The sequence below is a fragment of the Ornithodoros turicata genome, chromosome 5 (assembly GCF_037126465.1).
Source record: "Ornithodoros turicata isolate Travis chromosome 5, ASM3712646v1, whole genome shotgun sequence".
In the NCBI taxonomy this organism is placed as follows: Eukaryota; Metazoa; Arthropoda; class Arachnida; order Ixodida; family Argasidae; genus Ornithodoros; species Ornithodoros turicata.
The window spans coordinates 31,069,401-31,092,950 of NC_088205.1; the positions used below are offsets into that span (position 1 = coordinate 31,069,401).

Here is a 23,550-nt window from a genome sequence, read left to right on the forward strand (position 1 = left end):
TAGCTGACCGTGTCGTACGCTCGTTTGATATCTAAAAGGTAGGCACAGTGATACAATGACGCATACGTTCATGTTCCACAAAAGTCATCAGATCCAATACCGCGTCCATAGCACATCGGCCCTTACGGAAACCAGACATAAATTCTGGAAGCGGTTTGTCGTTCTCTAGTGCCCATTCTACGCGTCTGAGTCCATTTTCTCCATAACTTTGCAGACGGAGCTCGACAAACTTATAGGCCCGAACGATGCCAAGTCTCTGGGGATTTTCCAAGTTTCAGCAATGGAATCACCTTGGAGACCTTCCAACTGGGAGGAAGTTTTCCCTCTTTCCAACTGTTATTGATAATGCGCAACAAGGCTTCCTTGGCGAAGATGGACAGGTTGGACACATGCTGATAGGTGATACTGTCAGGACCAGGCGATGATTTGCCTCGCCTTGATTTTGAAGCGGCGTCGAGTTCTGCCAGACTAAAGTCAGCGTCCAGGGCTGGACACAGCACTTCATCAGTTAGCACGGTGTTCCTCGTGGCATCGTCCACAGATACTTGATATGCGCTCGTCGTTGAGGATGCGGGTGATCTGGTAAAAAGTGTACAAATTCATTTGCCGTCGACCTCTCATCTGTGTTGCGCTAAATAGCCATAGCTCTGAAGGGTGTGATTGCGTAACGTTGGTCGATCCAGGGGCCCTAATTATCTGCCACAGGCGTGTCGTAGGTGTAAAAGGAGAGAGGGTGGTACGAAAGGAGCACCATTGTTGACGAGACAATTTTTGCAGATGACGCCGAATTACGCCCTGCAAGCGGCATGCTTCTCGGTAGTCATCCTGATGATGAGATCGACGAAACTTTCTTTCAGCTCTGCGACGAATTGCTCCTAACCTTTCATACTCCACGTCACCTCGTGAGTAGGTGGCTGGGACAGTAATGACCTTAGTCCCTGCCTCAGCGGATTTTTTCACAACAACAGTGAAATCCTCCACAGTAGCTGCACCTGCTATGTCTTTGGTTGATTGCACTGTGTAATGCTTCCAATCCATAACACCTACACGTCGTCGCCTATGTTCCGAAGCTGAGGGCCGGTGGCTAATTAGAATAGGCACGTGATCGCTCTCCAGCAAATCTATGTGTGTGCACCATCCATATAACAAACAATGTCGGGGGAGCATAAGGTTACGTCTATGCAGCTCGAGCAACTTGGGCCTCGCAGGAAGGTAGGCGACCCATCGTTGACTGCAGTGAGGTGAAATTCGTCCATTAAAGATTCAAACATTGTGCCACGTGCACCAGTGTGCCGGTAGCCCCATATCGCACTATGGGCATTCTTATCTCTGCAGACGATGACAGGAGAATGGACAGTATAGTAAGTACGTCTCGAACCTGTTCCATGGAGATCCTTCGGGGCAATATACACACTGATCACCGTAATGTATCGGTTCATGAAGCGAACGCGGCATGTTACATATTCGAAGTCATCATGCGTGGACGCACGTAGAAGAACACACGCAATATCCTTTCTCACACACAAGATTGCTCCGCTCTGACGATTTGGCCGGTGAGAGAAGGACGTCTCATACCCAGACAGGCTGAAGTTGTCGTTCACCCGCCGTTCACTCAGGGCCAGTATAGGGAATTTATGACGAAAAATAAAGTTGCGAAAATTGCTCATTTTTTGATGTAGACTGACTATTGCAGTTCCACTGAAAGATGGTAGTCGACTTAAGTGCCTTAGTCATGCATGGGTAAGTTCGGCGTTCGACGAGGATGACCATGCTGGCCCTGAAGAACAGCCTCCACTGCAAGTAATGTTTGTACTTCTGGGAGATTCCTCGGAAGATGGGTGATCTCGTAGGATTGCTCGTAACAATTGCAAAAAGTAATGGCAGAATGATGTCTAGTACCTCGGATGAGGGCCTGCAATTACACTCGGTTGCTGCTTGGAGGGGAGCACGTCGCATTGTCTGCTTTGACCCAGGATGATGCCCGGAAGCGGTCTTTCTTTCCAGGAGACTCGGAGGGGGATCATGAGGTGGTTTTATATGCACATGGGACTTTGGGGCAGCTGCAGTAGCATACGACTTCAGTCCCTTAGTCCTCATCGGTCCCTTAGGCCTGGCCTCAAATGCACCGGTTTTGTCGGCTTTGCAATAGTACCTTTGGTTTGTCGCTCACGCTGAGGAGGTTCGTCTTCGACGGCCTTCACAAACTCAGGGTTTGGTCGGCCTGACGTGCTAGCGTTAGGGGGACCAGTCGAAGGAGCGGCTGTCGCCGCTCCTGCGCGGCGGTTGCCGCTTTCGCTATCCGGCAAGCGTCGTAAGTTACTGTGTGCGGAAGACCGCAGTTTGCACACTTGGGTTCACGCTTCGCAGAGCACACCTTATAATTGTGTGGACCGGCGCATATCTTGCACCGTTCCTCATTTCTACAACTCCGGGCAATACGTCCGAAACGCTGACATCGGAAACATTGAGTTGGGAGAACCACGTATTCGTCAACAGGGAAGCTCGCAAATCCCAAACGTACCTCAGCAGGCAGTGGCTGTCCAGGAGGGAATATTAGGATAACAGTGTCCTTTGCGAGACGGATGGAAGTCCCGTCGTCATCTCGGACGAAAACAACTTCACGCTTTACTCCAATAATGCCATAAGAGCTCAGGTATGCTTGACATGCTTCACCTGTTCATGGACTTCCTGTCGTCCACTGGATTGCTCCAGACGCCTTTAGTTCTTTTTGTGTTTTCATCCTTCTTTCATCATCTTCACATAATGTTCCACGTGCAATGGGGTAGGGTGCCGCACCACCGCGGTGAAACACCCCATTTCATCGTCATCATTTATTGTTGTTGTTGAAGGCACCGTTCTGAATGCATTGGGACTGTTGTACTCTATGTACTCTATGTATTCTTTCCATGGTTTGAAGGTACGATGATGGAATGGAAGCCATGACCGCCACATCCGCCACTTGTGCGATTTTGAGCAGCCTTGTCGCGGATCGTTCAGAGACTACGTTGATAACCAAGTTTCCATCCTTGTTTATCCTGTGAGAAAATATTTTCTCCTGAGTTCCGTTCATAACATCCTTGGCTATCAAGTTAGGGTCAACATCGCAGAAAGAACGGTTTACATCATTGGGTCTAAACAGTTGCGGGATGCCGGTAAGGCGGCTTTTCTTGTACGTGACCACTTGGAAAGGAGTAGGGTCATCATCTATTTGTAATTCCATCAGAGTCCAGGTTGAAGTTCTCTTGTTGGGGAACCTCATCTCCTTGAGGCTCATCATTTTCTTCTCGGGGCCGTTTTGCAGGGAGACTGAGTGTCTACCAGATACATCCAAGGACATTTAGTCGGATGGCGCCCTTGGAGAGATATGTTGGACGCATTGACCGTCCATGGCGTGAGGGGCGACGGGGACTCCTACGGAGCACGTGGAGATAAGGCGACCAACCTGGTGAAAGGTGGGAGAGTTGCCTGTTTTCGAAACACAATTGGGAAAATTCCGGAGGACAGTAAACACATCCGCTTGCCGTCTTCATTCAAAGTGTTTTAAGTCACGCACACGGATTGTGTATACATAACGACTGCGTCGACAAAACATGAAATGCAGTCCTCACTCTGTGACATTCATTTGGCCCCATGCATTTAGTTTAGAAAGGGAGTAACGGTTGTGGCAATTCATTTAGTCCCCAAAAGGACTAAATTTGCTCACAGTGCGTAAATTTAGTCATTTGTGCATCGTCCTTTGGGACGCTCCTTTGTGATGCTGCAACTCCTTTTTTCTTAAAGTGTGGCATATGAAGGTCGTTGCCATACACCAGTCACATTCAACGTAGCAATTTAAATTTCTCTGACTTTTGGTAATTTGGGTACTTATGAAACGTTATTTGAACCGGTTACCGAACTTTTTTTCAACGGTTCAGTTCCGGGTCAGCTCAGAGGTGGCGCCAATAGTTTCGGTTGGGTTTAGTTCCCCCGTATGAAAATTCCGGATGAGCCAGACACGAGCCCGGATGCAGGCCGGATCAGGTCTGATCTGGATCCGTTCATGACAAATCCTACTATATCCAGCTCTAGCCGGCACCTGCCGGATGTAGGAAATGCCCGGATTCAAGCCAAGCCAGGCCATGCCCGGATCAGATCATGGGAGATCCGACTTTGTCAGGCTTTAGCCAACACGTACCGGACCTCGGTCAGGGTGAGTCAGTACCAGACTCGAGTTACGGAAGGCATCATACGGAACGTGTTTTCAATTCGAAAACCTTAAAATACATTAAAATGTAAAATCCTTAATGTAGTCGACTGTCCAGACGACTGTAATTAAAGCTTGATGTGGGATCTTTCACGAAGTATATACTTCGAATTAATGTTACAATGATTTAACCGGATAATTTTCTTACAGATAGTTTGACTCTAAAGGAGAATTTGCAATATTTCCAAAATGTAGTAGCCCAGCCCCTCGCTCCAACCTACTAGTAAAAGAACACACAGCATTGTAAAATCATAACGTTCATTTCGTACACTAGCAAAAGCAATCTAGCACAAGTAACGACAAACTACACACAGCTGAGAATGACAAGGCTCGTATGGAAACTTGTATCCGTTCTTTCATTTGCAAGGGTACTTTAGACCTTTGTAACTCAATCGCTACAAATTTACTTCCGCGAAATTGGGCGACAAGCAGACATAGTCCAGAACCCTTATACATTTCTTTAGGTGATGTGGCACATCGATGATTTCCAACTGTGAACCTTCCCTGGTAACTGGTATAACATGAGTAACCTTGAATCCTGTATCATCATGTGTAAACAATCGTTCGTCTATAGGTAGCAGTCGTTTTACTGCAATAGACACTAGGTTCGCTGAACTGGTGAAAAACCTACCTATATGTAAGCACTTCTAGTCATTTTAATAAAATACTTATTTTCGTAATATTTGCATGTATAAATGTATATATCTTTTATGCAGCACACACAGTCACTAAAACAGACTACTAGCAGTTACAGCTATGCAATTAAGATGCACCAAGACTTGGAATGAATACTATCCCAGCGTGGGTAATCCTGAAAGTACATTTCTGTCATGAGGAAATTCACGACAACAACATGATTTCGAGAGTGAGTTTCCTTTTTTTATTTTTTTTGTGGCCAGATGTCGAAGGAAACACATCTGGCATGATGAAGTTCCCAGATCCGGGAACGTTATTCAGGTCAGATACAAAACAGGTCTGGCCTGATAATATCACCAGATCTGGAAATGTAATTCAGGTCAGATCCAAACAGATCTGGAAATGTTACTCAGGTAAGATCCAACAGATCTGGCGAGATAAAATTATCACATCTGGAAGTGTTATGCAGGCCCACACAATACAGATCTGGCCTGATAAGGATTCCAGATCTGGAAATGACCCAATTCCTGATCAGAACCAGATCTGGAAATTTTGATCAGGCCAGGTAAAAACCAGCTCTGACATTTTCGTAAGGGCCGGTTCGGCTAAAAATAGCAGTTAATAACAGCTTTCGGTTCAGGTTCGGGGTTCGGTTCGACTCTCACCACGATCGTTGTTTCTGTGCAAGAACATTCGTTGTTTCTCGCGCAATCCGCCGTCGACGTACACACGAATCCGCAGTTCGCTTTAGGAAGTTCGGTGCCCTGCTACTTCCAACCTAGGAATTATTATTACACAGAAGTGTCATCAACATGGCTTGGGAAATCCCACATTTGCCGCTGTAACTTTTCTTGGTCGGTGTGCTGTTGCTGTTACATTTGCTAAATCTGCAGCATACGGTACATCAGACAATCGGCATAGGAGAATTTTGTAGGGCATCTCTCCGCATAGACGGCGTATCTAAGATCGAGGCATAGAATGTGGATTGCGCTTCACGTTATCGGCACGTGTGCCTGTATACAGGCACACGTGCCGACACACTGTACTTGACCCTACTTGTGACAAAAATCTTGGTCATTGCCGGATAAGCGAATTGTCGTATTAACAAGGTGGATTTACATGGCGGCGAAACGGTTCCCAAGAAAAAACGGTCATAAAGTGACCGTGTCAGATTAACAGGAGTCATGCTAACGAGTATATCTTCAGCCGTCGCAAAGATTTGGTTTAAGTTTATGCTAGAGGGAAACAAGACAAGGTTAATGCCATTTAGTTATCAGTTCATTCTGAATAGCAAGGCGCACGATGCTTCCTGCGCTTTAGCAACAGTGGCTTTTCAACAACAATAACACGGTGAGTCAGCTGTATATCCAGAATCGCAACCTTTACGTTGTAGCAGCGTTATATATCATTGTCGATATGTGTGTAAGGCTGAAATGACTCCGGCCCCCCTGCAGGGGTGTCACCAAAGATCTGGGGTGTGTTAGGAGGTGTAGGGGGCCCTGGTTAAATCACTGCGGTGAGCAATGTTCGGAAACAGGACGTAAGAAGCACAGTTGAAGGAGTACGCACCCGAAACTCTCCAAGGGTAGAAGCATCAACAACGGCGAGGAATCCCAGGTAGACACCCATGAAGAAATCGGCTAGAGCCAGATTGCAGACAAGGAACCTGGGCACATCCATTTTGGAACGGCCCAGAGACAGGACGACGACTACGAGGCCATTACCTAACATCGCAAGTAGAAACACCACCCAAACACCACAGCGTAGCGTCCACCAGCCAAACAGGTCTTCACACGGCAGGAATGGTGCTGCAACAAGATATTCCTTATCAGCTTACCAACTTATTATGTTTGACAGTCATGTGGACACCATTGTGTATTTGTTGTCATTATGCATGTCGTGTCAACAGAGTGTAGTGTAGGAGATTGGTCAGTGTGGAAGATTATCATAACAGTAATTATGCTTTCCTTCTACGATGTTACGAACCTGTTTCCATAGAGATCGTTGGACGCAGCACACTACGTGTAGAGTGGAGTAGAATTCGCGGGAGTGGGGCAGCAGTAAATGGGTCTATGATTGCGATCTGCTGTTTGTATATTTTTCCGGTTTTGAATCGTCTGTTTTTCCCACTCCTGGGATAGCTCTAATAGGAGCGAGCAATATCTTTGAAAAAGAATATATATATATGTATAAACATATGTTCAACGTGCAGCCAAAGAGCCTAGGCTATTTTTTTTTTCACTCAGATACTCATGGAACGATGCGACAGCACCAGAGGACACGTGTTTCGCCGTGTTTGCGGCTCGTCAGCCCGGGTAGCTGCGCATAGTTCGGGATTGGCAAACCAGGGGTCACTCAGCGAGCGATACACACCTGGGGGGGTGACTGGGCACTCCTCAACGTCACAGTGCAAGCCAGTGAATTATAAAGAGGGGGGAAAAGCCATTTATTATTTTTTAATGGCTTTTCCCGCTTCTTTATATAGCCTATATATATATATATATATATATATATATGTTGTCACTGTCGGGCCCACATGAGGGCAGATTCGAAGTGCAGTTCATTACTTCATTAAAAATTATGCGCTTGTTCACTCTCTCGTTAAATGAAATAGTTATATACCCTCAATCCGTGAACGAGTTCACGAAGCGAAAGCGCCACTGCAGGCGGATGTCAGGGTCGCAAATGTTTAAACTTGAATTTCTTGTGCATTGCCTCTCCGGCGAAGCAGGAGCTATGCAGATTAACTTGAGAGTCACAATTTAATTTAAAATGGTGCTAATTAGCGCAGCGGCTTTTATTAAGTAATGTATTAACTTTTAGCTTGTTCTCATGCAAGTCCCGCTGTGAGACCGTTAAATGTGCAACCCACGTTGTTATTTTTATTTCGCACCACCTGTTACCTAGTTAAATATAGTTAGGGTGGCATGAGTTCCATTTTTACATGGTCGATCGCGCCATCTCGTCTTTTTTGGCTCACTGAAGCAATATGTCCCGTTGTCGGGGATGACGAACTTCTGTCCCCGAAAGGTGGTCTCATGAAAACATTTTCTTGCATAGAATGCGATTTATTACTGCGCCCGTTGTTGCGAGCACGAGTACATTCTTTCTGAGCGCGCCACAGAAAGCCTATAGTGTCGCCGAATTTAGCGTGCTTGCAGAACCTCGCTTTGGAAACCGTTCAGAAATGTAGAAAGGAACGTATGCGCGTTTTTAACGATGTTCTCCAGAAGGAATTCCATTTTTTAGGTTCAATTGGATCGAGCAGCAGCAAAGTTTTTTGTCAAACCTGTGGTGCTTGTTTTTGGAATGCGCGGGGAGGCCATGGTGAACACGATAGAACGTTATCTCTTAGGCCGGAACGCACAAATTGGCAAACACAACACAAGGTTCACGATTCTGCTGTGATGAAACAAGAAATAGTATCAGTACTTTTATGTACCAACCTAAGCAGCACAATGTACTGAAAGTCGAGCGCAATAGGGGTGAACGGGTAGGTGGAAGGCCTTGAACAGACTCGTGAAACTAAAGAACATTGATAAGACACATACCGTCCACCCCTATTGCACTCGACTTTCAGTACATTGTGCCGCTTGGGAATGTTCCTTCTCTCGCTCGCTCCCGCGCTCGTATGTCCAGTTCTCTACCTTGGGAAATGTGGTTACCCTGTTGATAGGCCATCAAAACGCACGTGGTTTTCATTCATGCTATCTCGTTTGTGCACGACACTGACGGCTGCAATCTTTTCAAGTCCAAGTTCCGGTACGTTACAATTATCTGAAGGAGTTCTGCACGAGCGACATGGACATCCTAGCTGTTAAAAGTGCGTGACTACGGTTCTCTCTGGCTGGCTGGCAGTACGAGCGCGCCCTCATGGAAACTGCTCTCCAACGCGTCGATCAACGCCAGTTCGACTTAGCCAAAATTCTCGGGCCATGGTCGGACCCCTCACATCTGATGCAAGGCCTACGAGCTGTGGATTAATGGACGAACACGAATAGGACACCTTTCCATCATCATCGCTTTCTCATCCCTTCCACAAGCGCAATGGGGCGGTGTACCGCCATAACGGTGGGGAATGACCCACCACATCATCATCCCATTTATGTGTATGTGTGTGGCTGGCTTGGCTGTTGCTTCTCTCTCTCTCTCTTCCTACTGGGGCTGTAGACAGGCGCCTACAGGGATGCCACCGAATGTATTGCTCCATAGACGAAAGCGTGCTCGGCGAACGCAATGCATTCTGGACAGGTCATGCTCACACGTCACAGCAAACGTCACCGTACACGTGACCTTAAAGGTAATGTAAAGGACCAGACATACAATTTTATACTGCTGGCTCGTTCGACAGCCTGGGTGCTCAGTACACAAACGCACCAAATTTCGTTCAAATCCACCCGTAATTTTTTTTATAAAATAATGTTTCAATATTACGGGCAACTCTGTGTCTAAGACCTCACACGAACTCCGCAGTTCCCGCCTTGTAGGGCGCCGGAGATAAACGTGCCAATAACAATGGAGCGTATTGCGACATCTGTGGACCGTTACCATCACCACACCGGCTTGCCGGATGTGGTACATTTTTTGCGTAAGTGGCTTTCATGGTGATTCTGCTGGCAGTTTGTTACTGATTTCCACGATGCACCAATGTTCTTGCATTTTGAGAGGACATTTCTCAGGAACGATAGTTCCCTTCTTTTGAACAAACTATTCAAAGAAAGTTCATGAAACCGGCTACTTAGCCCATTACTTAGCCGATAGAGGGTTGGGGACATGTAACACTGTTGCTCGACCAACAGGCGATTGTTTCCCACCAGGCGTCGTCCAGCGTCTTTTCACCGCAATTTTAGAACTGATTAAAAATATTTAGAATTTTCTGTCGCACATAAAATTTGCAGTGTGGGTTTCTTTCGGCATAAGCTTTAAAATGCCGCTGCCAATATTAACAGCTTGCCTGTTGCCTTACAGTACCTTTAAACGTGGCTGCGCCCGTGATCGGCGAGTGAACCGTTTGTAATTAAACAACGCGTTTGCTCATTCTGTGCGCCGTTTTGGACGTTTTTCAATCCCGGTAATTATTTTTATCTCATAATCTCGCAGTAAAACGCACAGTTTCGTACCTGAGGGCTCGTACTGTTAACCACTTCCAAAGATGAGATGACGCACTGAGCCGATGCGATGTACTTACAAAGGAGAAATGGGCTACCATGTCGCGGAAGGAGCACCGTATAGTTGGCGCTGGTAAGATACGTTCATCTCTTGACTTTATGCCAACAGGAATATGACGTTACCTATGACGTGTGACCACGACAAGTTGGTGGTTTTGCGAAAAGCACCCGCTGAGGGTAGTTACAACAATGGCGGGTCTGTGTCACCCCTGTGGTAGAATCCTTGAGCGTTTGCCGTCCGTCCTTACTGAACACCGTGAAAACCCATTTCTTGCAGTTGGCGCAAAGCCATAATGAAAAAGGAGAGAATGACTACAGCTGTGTCTACTACCCAAGAAACAATACTGCTGAAATGGGATCGAGCAAAAGCAGCGAGTTCAAAGAGAAACACATATCGCATCAGTTACGGTATAACGTGAAGTTTAGACATTTTCGGAGAACAAGTGAGATGTATGACTTACTGGGGTGTGGAATGCATTGAACCGGGTATTGTACTTCGTCGTCGGCGTTGTAAAGGGCCTTGTAGTCTTCCAAGTATTCACCGTAGTACTGGGCCAGGTTATCCGGGATAATGTAGTCCTGACCGAAGACCTTGATCAACTGGTGCGTAAATTCTTGAAATTTTGAAGATATGTTATCTGCGTCAGAAGTGGAACACATTATAACCGAGCCGATTGCCGGCCTTACATTGTGAGTCTTGGGTCGACTTCTTAAGGAACTGCCTTGAGAGCGTCTTACAAAACCCCCCAAAACGTAGGGTAAGGTGGGGCAAGATCAAACACGGGGCATGAGACGCGGCATTTTCTGCTCGACGCCGCCTGTCTCCGAGACGCGTTGCTCCACGCGCTTGAAACTCAACTCATAGGTGGCTCTGCATGTCCGCTTTATTGCACGCATAGGTCGGCGAATTCATTCATTCATGATGGCCTTCACCGACTCATTCACCATCACCTCATAGAGAATGATGTGATGTTGAATGAACGGCATGATGTCAAATGAAGTTGAAGTTGAATGAACGGCATGATGTCAAGTGAAGTTGAAGTTGAAGTTGAATGGAGGGCTATGATGTGATGTGAGGTTGATGTTGAAGTTGAATGAAGGGCTATGATGGGATTTGAAGTTGAAGTCCGCGTGATGGGTTTTGAAGTTGAAGTCCACGTGATGGGATTTGAAGTTGAAGTCCGCGTGATGGGTTTTGAAGTGGAAGTCCGCGTGATGGGATTTGGAGTTGAAGTCCGCGTGATGGGATTTGAAGTTGAAGTCCGCGTGATGGGTTTTGAAGTGGAAGTCAGTGTGGTGGGATTTGAAGTTGAAGTCCGCGTGATTGGTTTTGAAGTTGAAGTCAGCGTGTGTGGGTTTGGAAGTCGAAGTCCGTGTGTTGGGTTTTGAAGCCAGCGCGATGGTTTTTAAGGGGAAGTCAGCGGGATTGGTTTTGAAGCTGAAGTCTGCGCGATGGATTTTGAAGATGACGGATAGGTTTCGAAGTTCTCATAATAGGTTTTGAAGCCGACAATGTTTAGTCGATGTCTGACGTTCACGTGTCGTGACTGTTACTTGTGCGAACGCATGCGGAGTGGATGGCAAATGTGTATTGGAGTGCACCGAGCGCACGTAAACGCTTCGCGTTTCGTGTCTGGTGTGGGCGTATGGGCCTGACACTGCAGATGCCTGGCGGACTTCCTCTCCCCCCCCTTGTTGTGTATCGGCGGTCGCAGGGAGGGAAGTGTTTGGAACGCGTTACTCTCTGGTGTAGTGGGGCGTGGAGGGCAATGTCATGTAGCCGGAGGTAACTGTATGTTGCGAATGTGAGCGGTAGATTAGATCGAGATGCGATTTTGCCTTCTGCGGTCGCGCGGTCTGCACGTTGCGGTTGTTCTGTTTGACTCATTTGCTCGCCTACAGCTATAATGTGCGTGTATATGTATATTGGATGGGTTTGGATTTGAGCCTCCGCCTTAGGTCGCGTACGCGCGTTTTACTAGACGACAGTAGATTGCTGTCGTGCTGACGAAGTGTGTTTTATTAGGCTTATTTTGTGTCTTCTTAGATTGCTTATTTTCCTTTGTGTGATTGGGATCCAAATTGGACAAGATCGCGCTGGCATTGTTTTCGTGGACGTCTTTTATTTTAAATGTAATACACAGAGGTCACTATAGGTCTCTTATTTATCTGAGGTGCATAGGTCATGTTTTGGGGAATTATGTGTTCGGCATGCATGTAGTGTCCATCGGACACAAGTGTTCCATCAGAGCACGCAGCTGCTATTTCTTATATATTCATCGCCAATAAAGTACATTTCAGCAGAGGCGGGGAAGTTAATTACCACCCAAAAGTTGCTAGTTACGAGTTACGTCATTAAGCTAAATATGTAATGAAGTTACAACCTTCAAGTTATCAAAATGAAATTAAGTGAGAAATGAAAGTTCTTGCAACCATGGCGAAATTAAGTTCGGAGCGGAGTTCCGAATATACCTTGTCAATTGGGCACCAAAGTGAGAATTGGAATTCCAAGTTCTGCGAGTTCCCATTTTCAGCGCACATTTCATAGAACGTTGCCAGTGGCCTTATCACCTTCCCCGTAAAAAAAAATGCACTCCACGCTCTGCTGCGACCTAACTCAGAAGCACGTCGGAATTGCGTTTGCGTACATCCAGTACATCGCGCTGCAACAAGGCGGAGCAGACAGGCTGCTGGCGCCACGCACGTGCAAGAGGCGGGGTCACTGTCGTCGGATTTTTCAGCAGCAAAATAAAAAGAAAGGAGCCCGCGTTGTGCGTTCTGCCTGCTTGGACGTGAAGCGAAATAGAAATTTCTAACTTTGCTCATGATACTTTTGCGAAGTTACCTCAAAAAGTGACTAACACTACAGTCAAGTGATTATAATGCGAGGTTGTTTCAAACATCAAATAAAAACAGGTAAGAGTGGGAATTGTTGTGTCGTGGGAAATGTGTCAACACATATTTATTTAGAGATTGTGAGAGAGGAAAAGAAACAGTTTCACGGACTGTAAGTTGGTGGTCTTCCGGGCTCCTAGCAGTCTTCACTTCAATTTGCGCCTCACATTCTGTATGTATTACATGTGTTCAAACGCTTCGGTCGTTAAGAATTCACTTGGTGTTCGTCCGTATATACCCTCCTCGGAGGAAAAAGAATACAATGGGTTACACTTTTCCGAGGACAGATTCTCAGTTTTTGGTGTCAGTGATTTATCCAGACCATGATACACCCCTGTGACACCCCCCTCCCCACACACACACACACACCAAAGAAAAAAGTTTGACGACACCCCCTGCAAAAAAAGGGGCTTGCCGTTTCAGCTGTAATGACCTGTCGGTAATTATACGTGTAAAGCTGTTATCACGTAGCTGTAATAATGACCACGCCCCCTGCTTGGGATTCCGGATAAACCATTGCAGTGGTGTATTGCATGAAAGAATTAGAGTAAAAACATATGTCCAGCGAAGGTGATTACAGGCCGCTGAATTCGTTCATGACGGCTATTTCCAGTGTCAGCAAGCATCATATCACAAGAACCCATGTAATACTGAGTGGCTGGCCACGATGTATTTCGATGCCGAAGCTAATACCCCCGCGTCACGAGTGAAAAATGGCACGGCGGAAAAGCCAGACGAACGAAGCCACATCATCGTGCAATGTACCGGCAGAGACGGCGATCGTACAAAGTCATATGAACGTTCAATGTGCCGGCAGGCAAGGATATCGTACGAAGCCACATGAACCTGCAATGTGCTATGCGCTCACTTAGCTGTCAACAACGGGCGCAACATTGTGCAACAACCCTACCGCGTAAGCAACACACCTCCCGCCGCCGTTCACATGCGAGAGCGGAGGTCAAACGTTGCATCCCTCCCTTTCCTTCTTTCTTGGTGCACCCTGCTTCCAAGCCCAACCCAGAGCAAGGCGACCGCACCCTCCAAACGGCATACCCCTCCTCCGCTTACATTTTCGCCGCCACTACCAGGAAATCCACGCTAACAGGGGCGAGGAAGACGCCAACGTCATAATCCTCCAGCAGCGAGCAGCCGGGCACACCAACGTAGGCCTTCGTTGGTATTCAACTTCAAAACCCCATCAGCGGTCACCCGAAGCCACATGAACGCGCAATGTGCTATACGCTCACTTATCTGTCAACAACGGGCGCAATATTGTGCACCAACCCTATACCGCGCAAGCAATACACCTTCCGCAGTTCACATGCGACAGCGGAGGTCAAACCTGGCATCCCTCCCTTTCCTCCTTCATTGGTAAACCCTGCTTCCAAGTCCAACCGAGAGCAGGCTGACCGCACCCTCCAAACAGCATACCCCTCCTTCGCTTACGCTTTTGCTGCCACTACCAGGAAACCCACGCAAACACAGGCGAGCAGGATGCTAGCGTCGTAATCCTGCAGCCGGCAACACCCCACGTAGGCCTTTGTCGGAGTTCAACTTCAAAAACCCCATCACCGACTTTAGCACCCATCATAGGAATTCAACTTCAAAACCCCATCACAAACTTCAACTTCAAAATCCATCACAGACTTCAGAACCCATCATAGGAATTCAACTTCAAAGCCCCATCTCAAACTTCAACTTCAAAATCCATCACCGACTTGAGAACCCATCATAGGAATTCAACTTCAAAACCCCGTCACAGACTTCAACTTCAAAATCCATCACCGACTTCAGAACCCATCATAGGAATTCAACTTCAAAACCCCATCACATACTTCAACTTCAAAATCCATCACTGACTTCAGAACCCATCATAGGAATTCAACTTCAAAACCGCGATTGGATCTGAAGTTGAATTCTGATGATGGGTTCTGAAGTTGAATGATGGCTTATGATGTGATGGATTCTGAAGTTGAAGTTGAATGATGTGATGTGATGTGATGGGTTCTGAAGTTGAAGTTGAATGATGGGTGATGATGTGATAAATTCTGAAGTTGAAGTTGAATGATGGGTCATGAAGTGATGAATTCTGAGGTTGAAGTTGAGTTACGGGCTCGTGATGTGATGGTTTATGACGGTGATGTGATGTGATGGGCTTTGCGGAAAACTGACCATGATGTGATGTTGAATGAATTCTTAGCAAAATGCCGACCTATGATTGCACGTGACAATAGGAGATATGCGAAATGAAGCGCCCTCTCTTGCCCGTTAGCGAAAACGCGCTCGCCCCATTTTCGTCGAGGCGATGCTTGGAAAGCATGGCCCCGTTGTTCCGTGCACACGGTTCGCGTTGCCCCTGAGTAAGTTAGACTGAATTGTGGCAGCTGAAAAGGGCTTCTGTTGTCATCCTATGTGTAAGCGCCTCATGTACCACTGCGTTAGTAAAAGATTGTTGTGCAGCAAGGCAGCAGCCGGCAGCATAGTGTAAACGACACTGCAAGCTTTTCGTTCTGCTTAATAAAGAATTGTCTGATTAGCACAACTTTTTGTCATGAAAAGGACTGCGTATGTCGAAACTCTGAAGAACAAAACACAATGTTATTTAGTAATGATGAAGGTGACACCGCACTGCTGCGCGAAGCTGTACTAGCAGAGAGGAATAAAACGACAAATTGGTGCGTATTCATGAATCGCTGTAACTGAGCACTAGGAAGAAAATGACATGAAGAAAAAACCTGAAATAGTATCCTGTAGTTGTGGCTACTATCGGACCAGACTAAACCTTAACGAGTAAAGCTTAACATTCTCGATCATTCCGAATTAATACGAGTATGCAGTCGCTTTAGAATCAGACATTTGCCGCTCGTTTATGCACGACTGATGCAGAACCTGAGAGGCAGACCCATAGTGTGATATGAGTGATCCTGATTTGACTCCTTTTGTAAAATCACTGAACTTATGGTGAATTATATGATCACCCGCAGGTGAATTGTCAAATGTGATAGATTGGAATATTGTTTTGCATATGTACCTAGTGCGCTCTCTTGACGTACATCTAACTCCAAATAAGCATGTGCACAATAATTTGCGGTCTCTACATGTGTTCTCTACTGTGTTCCAGTTTGTCGTGCACAAGGGAAAGTAAGGAAAGAAATTAGTCGAGCCACTAAATAGGCCAGAACGCGAGAATAGGACATCATCTATGAATATTTGGTTTTAAATCTTATTTGTGTTTGTGTGTGTGTTAAGGAAGATCACTTCTTGTAGTTGAACTACGTAGCATAAAACCACTCTTATTACAGGTTCAGAATCATGGCATTTATGTTGATCAAATATTTATTTATTAAATAACAAATAAATGTTGGTCATGAAGTCACATGCTCGACAAACGCGTCAAGTCGTGGCTTAAGGAGAGCGAGCAGCAATGATAGAACCAGACACCTTCAAACATCTAAATCTGAAACCTAGTACTATATCGTCTAATTATATATCACAACTACCAAATGCAGCAGCACTACAACCGTGGCGTGGTTACCAGAATCTCAAAATATTAAGAAAGAGATTGCTCGGCACAGTGCGGCAAATGGTATGAAAAACTCCTGCATCAAAATATTCCCTTTTATAAGACCAGTATCTCATTTAATCTTACCATCACAATATCAGCTAAAACTAAAAAGTGAAGTATTGTAGAAAACAAAGTAAATGCAAATGCCGAACGTCGATGATAAATGCCGTGTGAGATCTCGCTGAAAATGGAATCGACTGCAAAACTGTAGGACTATTTATGCTGCTGAGACTAGAGTTCTGAACAGTTTGTCATTCGTACATTCCGCCGAAATGTTCTGTACTCCACCGAGAAGTCGTGCTTTAAAAATTGCGGCCGTGGATTCCTCTTTAGCGGAATCCCCTCAAGCCGCGCTGCAGCTCGTGAGAGATCTGCCTTAGCCATGGCGGTCGGGAGCGGCGCACTCGACAGATGGCGCTATTTCGCATATCTCCTATTGTTCGGATTGGTATATGCGTTGAAGAGGGAGCTTGGTAGCCTTGGCGACCGACCGACCGACCGACAGGCGGCCGGGCGAGCCGGAATACTAGGGGACGGCGTCTGCTCTGTGATCGACTTACGGACTGTTGTTTCTAATTAGCGTCGGACGTGCTCGTACAGCTATAGTCAGTGACAATTTAAGTTAGTACTAAAATTGGTTACTTCTGCCTGGCAGACCCGCCAAAAAGGCGCGATTTTTTACAGTCCGTTTTCTTGTCATCTGTGTAGCAGCGTTTCGCAGGCTTATTCTGTCAACAACAACAACAACTTTATTGTGAGATGTTGAATGGGGAGTTTCATCGCCAGGGGCGATACTCTACCCCATTGCTGGTGGCGATGCGGGGAATGAAATAATGAGTCCCTTCACAATAAGGATCGAAGTCCTATGGTATTCAAAAAGGTCAACAGAGCTTTTAGAGTAGGGCGTTGGTGGGCTGGATGTGGCCAGGGACCAAGCTATTTTGTGAGAGAGAAGGGGAGAGAGTACAGCTCGTTAAGGGATCCGGAGAGTACGGTTCGGGAACGTGTGGGCAATGGAGAAGAATGTGCTCTAGATCTTCTACAGCACCGCAGTGACAGCATTAGAGAGAGCAAACTTGTCTCAAGCGGTAACGCCACTGCGCTGTAAAAGCCACATCGAGGCGCATGCGAGGAACTAATGCGGCATCTTGACGAGAGATACGTGGAGGCATGCGGAAAGGGAGCGCTGAATCAACTCTGCTCAGCATAGCTGTGGGAGAATGTCAGCGGTCCATTGGCGGGAAGCCAGGGGAGTCACGAGGCGTCGAAGTACGGAACGACGATCTCCTCTGAGCAGCGCAATACGCGTCCGTCTCCGAGACGAGAGAGCTGCTTCTACGGCGCTGTCGGCCTGTTCATTCCCTCCGACACCGCAATGGGCTGAAACGCACTGGAGAACTAGTCTGTACTCTTCTTCGTAGACAAGGTTGCAAGCCATTACACATCCATCACCAACGGCGCGGGTGAGCATCGGATGCCAGAATTTTCAATTGCTTGAAGCGCAGGTTTAGAGTCAGTGAACACGACCCGTTCCCGCGGGGTAAAATCAACGATGTGCTGCAGAAAGAAAAGCATGGCATAGAGTTCCGCAGCTGTGTATGAGGTTCGATGCGAAAAGCGACGTCCTTGGGCTTATTCTGTCAATGCAAGTCCACATCCTATTTCCTTAGTCATTTATCTAGATATATGCAAAATATGGGTACTCTTGGTTATCCGGTGTTGAATAGAAAACTTAATGCATCCGATAATATGCACGGGCAAGACGCGAGAATGTAATGTAATTTAAATTTAATGCAATTAAATTTAACATAATTTAGAAACGGATAAGTAAACTTAGGTGGCTTTATGCTTGTTCCTCAGATATTTCTTTTTTGCATCTTGCCTAGGATTTTCCAGCAAAATTTCCTGTTTCCTAGTACATTTCCAGCAGCAGAAGCGCACGCAAAAGCGAGTGACCAGCGGCACATCAAAGTGGCGGTGCCATGTTTGCAAAGGACGGTGGAGCAAAATTGCATCGGCTTCTGTGTGGTGTTATTGCACATCATGTGGGTGGTGGGCTCAAGGGGATTGTGTAGGTTCCCACGGGCTTTACTTTGTCTGTTTGGATTGCAAAACCTAATTTGTATAGTTCATTACCACGGCGTGTCTCATCTTGCCCCACACGATGTCTCGTCTTGCCCCCAGGGTTGCGGCAAGATGAGACAGTTTGCATTTTTGAATTTCTTGTTCTGTTTATTTTAGACCGGCTACGTCCGTTCTGCATTTACAGGTCAGAAGCTCTAGACCCCTGAGAATATGCCTATGGCTAGTTTTTTTTAAGCACGAAAAGTAAAAATGTCATATTCAATTGCAAATTTCTGTCTCATCTTGCCCCACCTTACCCTAATATCCGAATGCTTGTTTGTCCGTATGTTGCAAGAGTCGCGTTGGTTGCCCAACGTTTATTGCAGAGGCTTCATCAACAATTAGGAGAAACACAACACCCAAATAGTCCTGACCCAAACCACACCTAAACAAACGCTGTCACGTGCTTTTTTGTAATGCTCAGAGTCACAGTGTAAACTATTTCAATTGAAGTGGCAGTCAATAATTTGTAACTAAATTTACCGTGACGGTCATTGCCAACTTCCGATTTGGCTTCCGCAAAGCAATCAAGCTACCGATTCACGGCAAATGTTGCTGGTTATGTTTTATAATATCTCAAAATAGTCCTCAATCGCCTTCATCGCGGTCGCACGTGCTTCTGACGTCAGCCAGGGTGGCTCGTTTTGTTCTTCTATGTGAGAGCGCATGGAACAGAAATGTAATAGCGAATTTAGCTGGTCGTTTGAGTGTAGAGGCCAGTGTATAGTGCGCTGGTGTAGGGCCCGCGCAGGAAAACTGCACCAGTGCTGCTTACACCGATCCGCCCAGCAGATCATGCTAGATAGTGCCAGTGTTGACAAACAAACTCATGCAACTGATGTACAGGATGGAGCCGCAGGACAACCATTTTAATAACCACTTTAAACATAAAATACACGACAATGCCAGAATCCACATTCACAACCCACATTCATTCATACCATCCGAGTCCGAGTTCGAGTCCATCATCGTCCGAGTAGCGCGAAACAGTGTCCACGACGTAAAGTTTTCCACCTTCGGACAAAAAATATGTCGAACGCCTCAGCATAAAGCGAGCTGTAACTACTGCTACTACTTAAGCTGTCTGAACTCGACGAACTTGACTCATTCAAAGCATCCAACATCTGCCCCGGAACATGTTGCGTGTTGCCCTGAAACGACCAGCTGAATTCGCTATAGAGAGAATGTGGCCTGAGTGGGTGTATGCATGCATGTGTCTCTCTGAACGAGGGCTCGGTATGCTGACGAGAGCGTGATGCCGGCGTAACGTAATGGTAGTACGCCTGATCGGCAATCAGAGGGGTGGGGTTCGATTTCTGCCACTGGCACTCGCTGACATTTTGTCAACTGCTGTCCTTGGTGCGGAACTGGGCGTCTGTCCTCAGTTGACTGCGACATGTTCGTAATACCACTTCGCCACGATCTGTTCCACATATGGATGTCGTGCTAACACAGTGAGAGGTATAAGCAGAAGTCACTGGTGTTGGGACGAGTCCCATCGTCATGCGCGAGGAGAATAAAGTTATGGTAGGGACAGAGCGCGTGCTTGGCGTATAATTCCTACGACACCAAGTCCAGTACAGCTACAGCGAGTCTGCGGCTAGTATACGGCAAACTGCTTGATATTAACACCAGAACCACCATTACGTTGCACTGACATGAAAGCATTTGTAAAGAATGTCCTAATACGAGTAGACCGCTCGGAACATGGAGAAATGTTTGTCTTGCATTTGCTGCTATTTTCAAATATGCATTTCTTACCCCACAAACCGGCGTTCACTCCGCTTTGTTCATATCACACCCTCGACGTCCTTCCCTCTCCTATTTTTTCTTCCCCTCGCACCCATCCGAAGGTCCGTAGTCTCCCCCCCCCCCCCCCGCCCCGGTAACGGTATACTTGGTGACGCGGGTAATTCGTCACAGTGACAACGTACAGAACCCGCTAGTAACGCCTCAAATCTTGACATAGAGGCTGGAACTCCTTCTGGATCTAAAATACAACGTATAAATGTCCCTTTTTTTTTTCAGATACAGGACCAATCCACGGTCTTGCAGATGTGACGTTCATTGTTGCGATAGGTCTCGTAGAACCTTGTTGCGGTAGAGGACCAATTCAACTATGCTAAACTACACTCTAGCTGAACTCTGCGTTAGCCGGCACACTTCTGACACTGCCTGAATAGCTCGAGTTTTGCTCTTTCGAGGCGCTCTTGAATACTTCCGTTGGGATGCCCTGGTCGCAGTCAACTGAATCTAAAGGCGCTCTTGGGTTGTAAGCGCCTATTCAAAAGGTGCTGCCCCTGTTGAACAGTTCTTAGGAGATAGTAAAACGTACAACAGCTCATGGGTCTGCAAGACCAAATATGACTTGATCAGACGTGCTGCACAGTCTGGAGTTCAAGTCCATTCGACTCAGTTTCCTTTCATTTCTTTCTTCTTTTTTTTTTGACGTGAAAACGTCTGCAGTACCCCTGTCAGACGGACTAGTTTAGTGTCACTTTCAACGAGTGACACTCGGACTTAGTGTCATTTGTGTGCTGTCACACGACATCTTTTAGTGACACTCAAGTTTCCCAAACTCACTTCATTTCTCTTCGCCTGGCCGATTGTGTAGCCTCAACATCATACTTTGTGGTACAGGTATCAATATTGAGAAAAAGCGAGAGACCCCGACGCCACAATATTTTTAAACAAGCATTTTCAACAGAGTGTTTACTCTATTTTTATACAGTGTGACATTGTGCCGAAAAAGCGTGTCATTACTCTCGTTAACAGCCTGTAAGACAGCCTGTTCTCGGCGATCCGGCGGCGGCCATTTTCGTTGTGGCACATGTTTGAGGCCAATTTGTAAATGTTGGAAGAAGATTTGCAGGAGGTGTTTCTAAATAAAAGAAAAACATTCTGGGGAACGTATTGTAGCGCACGCCTAAAAAATTTTGCCGCCGTTTATTCTTATCTATCGTAACTGCCATAATTGCTTAAGTCACACTTGCTTAAGCCGTGTAGTGAAAGTGACATTCGCTTGGTTGGAGTGCACTTCACGAAAATGACACTAAATTAGCCCGTGTGACAGGGGTGCTCGGTTTGGTAGCCAGGTCGAAATTTACGATACAACGAAATTATGCCGAATTATTTCATGACGCGACAACTCGGTGAGTAATAAACCGATAGCAACCAACCGGATAAATCCAGATAGCTTAAGATTCTAGCTATCAAGGTCATTGTGACGGCTGACGCAATCTCTGGGTGTGGCGGGCGCGTGCGAGAGGGACGCAAATATTCGCGACTCCAGTGAACTATTGGTGGCGCCCCGAAATTCCAAGATGGCGGACGAGTGCAGGCCTCCCGAGCAAAGCGAGCGTAGGGACCGCAGTGTCGACCGAAGTATGTTGATCTGTTTCAGTTTTTCATATTAATAAATTGACGTGCTTCATGACAAAGGAATTAATTTTGTCTTCTGGTTATCTCATACTGTGCCAGTTCAACTCAGAGAAGTAGGCAAAAAAGTTTCCGTTGTCGGAGTTTGTTTACAAACGTGAGTCGAACGAACGAATGAGGCATTTTAGAATCTAAGAAGGCAAAGCAGGGATTAGTTTCTTAAGAAGCGTGACTTAGCATGTGTTTTGGAATGTGGATTAGTAGTCTGCAAGGTAATGCCATTTTTGAGTTTCTCCTCCGATAGTCCCGTAGTATGTGAGTGCTGCAAATGAACAACAGCTCCGTTCGAAGTGTAGTGTCTCTAGGAATAGACGATTTCAGAAATTACATGGATGGCCCACCAGAGAGCGCCGTGTTGCGAAAGCCCCGCTGCACCTTGGGACTAAGTGCTCATGAGTCAGAGAGAAGAAGAAGAGCGCAAACGGTTTCGGTTTTCTTTCTCCTTCACCTCCCGCACCTTCAAGCAACAGGCAGACGAGCACGAATGCAAACCATTTCCCACAACGCATTGCGCGATGCGCGTGACTTGCGCGACGGAGGGCCCCCATGCGGAGCACAAGGGCAATATCTGAAATCGCCTATTAGATAGTTTTTGTCCGAACTTTGATGCTCAAGCAATCGTAAAAAATTGTGATGAACAAGTTGACGCACACATGGGCATTTGCAAGAACTCAAGAGATCACGTCTTTGTTTGGTTTGGTGATGACAAAACGTGATCATATGACGTGACGTTTATAACTCTGTCTGCATGTCAAATGCATACGTGAACGATATACATTTTGAAATCCCGTGGTACACACGAGAATATCTGACACTTTGTCTTCACTTAACACCATACGTGTGCAATTATTTAACATGACATATGTTGCGCGACGAAAATCTGAGCGCTGCAAACATGATCTGGCACAGTGAAGTATTCTTTTTCTGCACTGCTCTTGGCATTCACGTACAACTTGGTTGATACTTTTATCTTTGCGAGTCATTCGCTGATACGTGTGCGACACCAGACAGAAGCTTTCTCTCGAAGATAACACACATGCTTGTCAACGCCGCATTAGTACGGTGATATTGTTTACTTTGCATGAGGTGTGAAAATGCATACATGTCAGCAAGACAAAGAAATGCCGGTTCCTTGTTCGGTATTCCGAAGATTAATATTAAGATGAAACTGCGGCGACACAGGCGATCACGAAAGCGTGCGATGGGTGAACACATATCAGAATTCCGTTCCGTTCTTCTTCATTAGGAAATGATGAAAAGTAAGCGTGGCATATTCCCAACATGCTGAGAAGTAATTCGTACTGCAACATTCCTGTTTTCGATTTCGATACATTCTTTGTTGCCGGCTTTCTGTCCATAAGCAGGAGAAACGTGTTCCGCTGTACTGCTTCCCTGCCCCGACGCGATCTCGAACCTGCACTCGCAGCTTTTCGAAATCTCCGCAAGGTGGCTACGGCTTAGCTGGAGTCGCGAATAAGGGT

General features: G+C 46.4%; 1 protein-coding gene across 1 annotated transcript in view; it reads right to left on the reverse strand.

Moving 5' to 3' along the window:
* The window catches only part of LOC135394289 (leucine-rich repeat-containing G-protein coupled receptor 5A-like), a 372,926-nt gene that overhangs the window by 16,939 nt on the left and 332,437 nt on the right, over positions 1-23,550 (reverse strand). The window contains exons 15-16 of the mRNA XM_064624974.1: positions 10,509-10,685; positions 6,449-6,687 (exon numbers count right to left, since the gene is read on the reverse strand). Coding sequence (XP_064481044.1) covers positions 6,449-6,687; positions 10,509-10,685 — 416 coding nt within the window. The remainder of the gene's footprint in view (positions 1-6,448; positions 6,688-10,508; positions 10,686-23,550) is intronic.